Genomic DNA, 2,500 nt, shown 5'->3' with positions numbered 1-2,500 from the left:
GGCCTCGGGCCTGGAGACGCACGCGAGGCCTAGAGGTGAGGCCCGAAAGAGAGGGGCTGTTCCACGGATGACGAGGAGGGGAGACCTCTCTCTGCCAAGGCCTGGGCTTTGCTGACAGAGTCACTCACCAGGTGGAGGATGTCTCCCTCGAGCCAGTGCGTCCATCCCCGGTCTTTCTTCTCCCCCACCTGGGTGCAGATCAGTCGGTCACCATCCCAGCATACGGTGGTCTGGAATTGGGGAGGTAAAAGGGGAAGGTTCAGGGAAACAGAGCGGCTCCCCCCTCGGCGGGCGCTGACCCTCCGACAGCGCGGCTCTCCCCTCGGCGAGCGCTGAACCTCCGACAGCGCGGCTCTCCCCTCGGCGAGCGCTGACCCTCCGGCAGCGCGGCTCTCCCCTCGGCGAGCGCTGACCCTCCGACAGCGCGGCTCTCCCCTCGGCGAGCGCTGACCCTCCGGCAGCGCGGCTCTCCCTCAGTGCTGACCCTCCGACAGTGCGGCTCTCCCTCAGCACTGACCCTCCGACAGTGAGGCTCTCCCTCAGCACTGACCCTCCGGCAGCGCGGCTCTCCCCTCGGCGGGCGCTGACCCTCCGACAGCGCGGCTCTCCCCTCGGCGGGCGCTGACCCTCCGACAGCGCGGCTCTCCCCTCGGCGAGCGCTGAACCTCCGGCAGCGCGGCTCTCCCCTCGGCGAGCGCTGACCCTCCGGCAGCGCGGCTCTCCCTCAGTACTGACCCTCCGACAGTGCGGCTCTCCCTCAGCGCTGACCCTCCGACAGTGCTGCACTCCCTCAGTAATGACCCTCCGACAGTGCGGCTCTCCCTCAGCGCTGACCCTCCGGCAGTGCGGCTCTCCCTCAGCACTGACCCTCCGAGAGTGCGGCGCTCCCTCAGCACTGACCCTCCGACAGTGCGGCTCTCCCTCAGCGCTGACCCTCCGACAGTGCTGCACTCCCTCAGTAATGACCCTCCGACAGTGCGGCTCTCCCTCAGCGCTGACCCTCCGGCAGTGCGGCTCTCCCTCAGCACTGACCCTCCGGCAGTGCGGCTCTCCCTCAGCGCTGACCCTCCGACAGTGCGGCTCTCCCTCAGTACTGACCCTCCGACAGTGCGGCTCTCCCTCAGCACTGACCCTCCGACAGTGCGGCTCTCCCTCAGCGCTGACCCTCCGACAGTGCGGCTCTCCCTCAACACTGACCCTCCGACAGTGCGGCTCTCCCTCAGTACTGACCCTCCGACAGTGCGGCTCTCCCTCAGCGCTGACCCTCCGACAGCGCGGCTCTCCCTCAGCACTGACCCTCCGACAGTGCGGCTCTCCCTCAGTACTGACCCTCCGACAGTGCGGCTCTCCCTCAGCGCTGACCCTCCGACAGCGCGGCTCTCCCTCAGCAATGAACCTCCGACAGTGCGGCTCTCCCTCAGCACTGACCCTCCGACAGTGAGGCTCTCCCTCAGTACAGACCCTCCGACAGGGCGGCTCTCCCTCAGTACTGACCCTCCGACAGTGCGGCTCTCCCTCAGCACTGACCCTCCGACAGTGCGGCTCTCCCTCAGTACTGACCCTCCGACAGTGCGGCTCTCCCTCAGCACAGACCCTCCGACAGTGCGGCTCTCCCTCAGTACTGACCCTCCGACAGTGCGGCACTCCCTCAGCGCTGACCCTCCCTCTCTCTCTCTCTCCGCACAGGTCCTGTCTGTGTGGTTTGCTGGTCTGGTGTCTGCTGTATGATTGGAAGACATGAGTCTGAGTTTGGGAGACTGGGAGTCGTGCTCTCTGTGTACATTGTGACTCTGATACAGGAGTCAGAATGTCTGCGCTACTCCAGCTGTCTCTGGGTTGCGAGTGTGCAACACAATGTGACAGGGTGACCCTAATTTTCATGGCATCCAGCTGATACATTCCTATCCCCATCGTTGCGCAGAGATGGGTCTCATACCGACAGCTCACTGACCCCACAGAGGCATTGGACCCAAGGCTGGAACCCTCTCCCAGAGAGGCTGGTCCAACAGTGTGAAGGGGGGGGCGTGGGAGTCGATAAACATAGAGAGAGAGAGAGAGAGAGAGAGAGACATATGGAGAGCAGGAGAGAGAGAGAGAGAGAGAGGGAAAAACAGAGAGGCAGAGTCAGAGAGAGAGAGAGAGAGAGATTGAGACGTATGGAGAGCAGGAGAGAGAGAGTCGCAGAGAGATAGAGAGAGAGAGAGAGAGAGAGAAATGGAGAGCAGGAGAGAGAGAGAGAGTCGCAGAGAGATAGAGAGAGAGAGAGAGAAAAATGGAGAGCAGGAGAGAGAGAGAAACAGAGAGGCAGAGTCAGAGAGAGAGAGAGAGAGAGAATGAGAGAGACATATGGAGAACAGGAGAGAGAGAGAAACAGAGAGGCAGAGTCAGAGAGAGAGAGAGAGAGAGAATGAGAGAGACATATGGAGAGCAGGAGAGAGAGAGAGAGAAACAGAGAGGCAGAGTCAGAGAGAGAGAGAAAGATTGAGAGAGACATATGGAG

At 62.4% G+C, this 2,500-nt stretch overlaps 1 protein-coding gene across 3 annotated transcripts in view; it reads right to left on the bottom strand.

Annotated features, from left to right (window-relative positions):
* LOC121275015 (retinol-binding protein 1-like) overlaps nt 1-2,500 on the bottom strand; it is a 17,435-nt gene that overhangs the window by 864 nt on the left and 14,071 nt on the right. For all 3 annotated transcript variants that reach the window (XM_041182410.1, XM_041182408.1, XM_041182409.1), the window contains exon 3: nt 129-230. In XM_041182410.1, coding sequence (XP_041038344.1) covers nt 129-230 — 102 coding nt within the window. The remainder of the gene's footprint in view (nt 1-128; nt 231-2,500) is intronic.

Source organism: Carcharodon carcharias (assembly GCF_017639515.1).
Source record: "Carcharodon carcharias isolate sCarCar2 chromosome 40 unlocalized genomic scaffold, sCarCar2.pri SUPER_40_unloc_1, whole genome shotgun sequence".
NCBI lineage: Eukaryota > Metazoa > Chordata > Chondrichthyes > Lamniformes > Lamnidae > Carcharodon > Carcharodon carcharias.
This window is presented reverse-complemented; position numbering and strand designations above follow the sequence as displayed.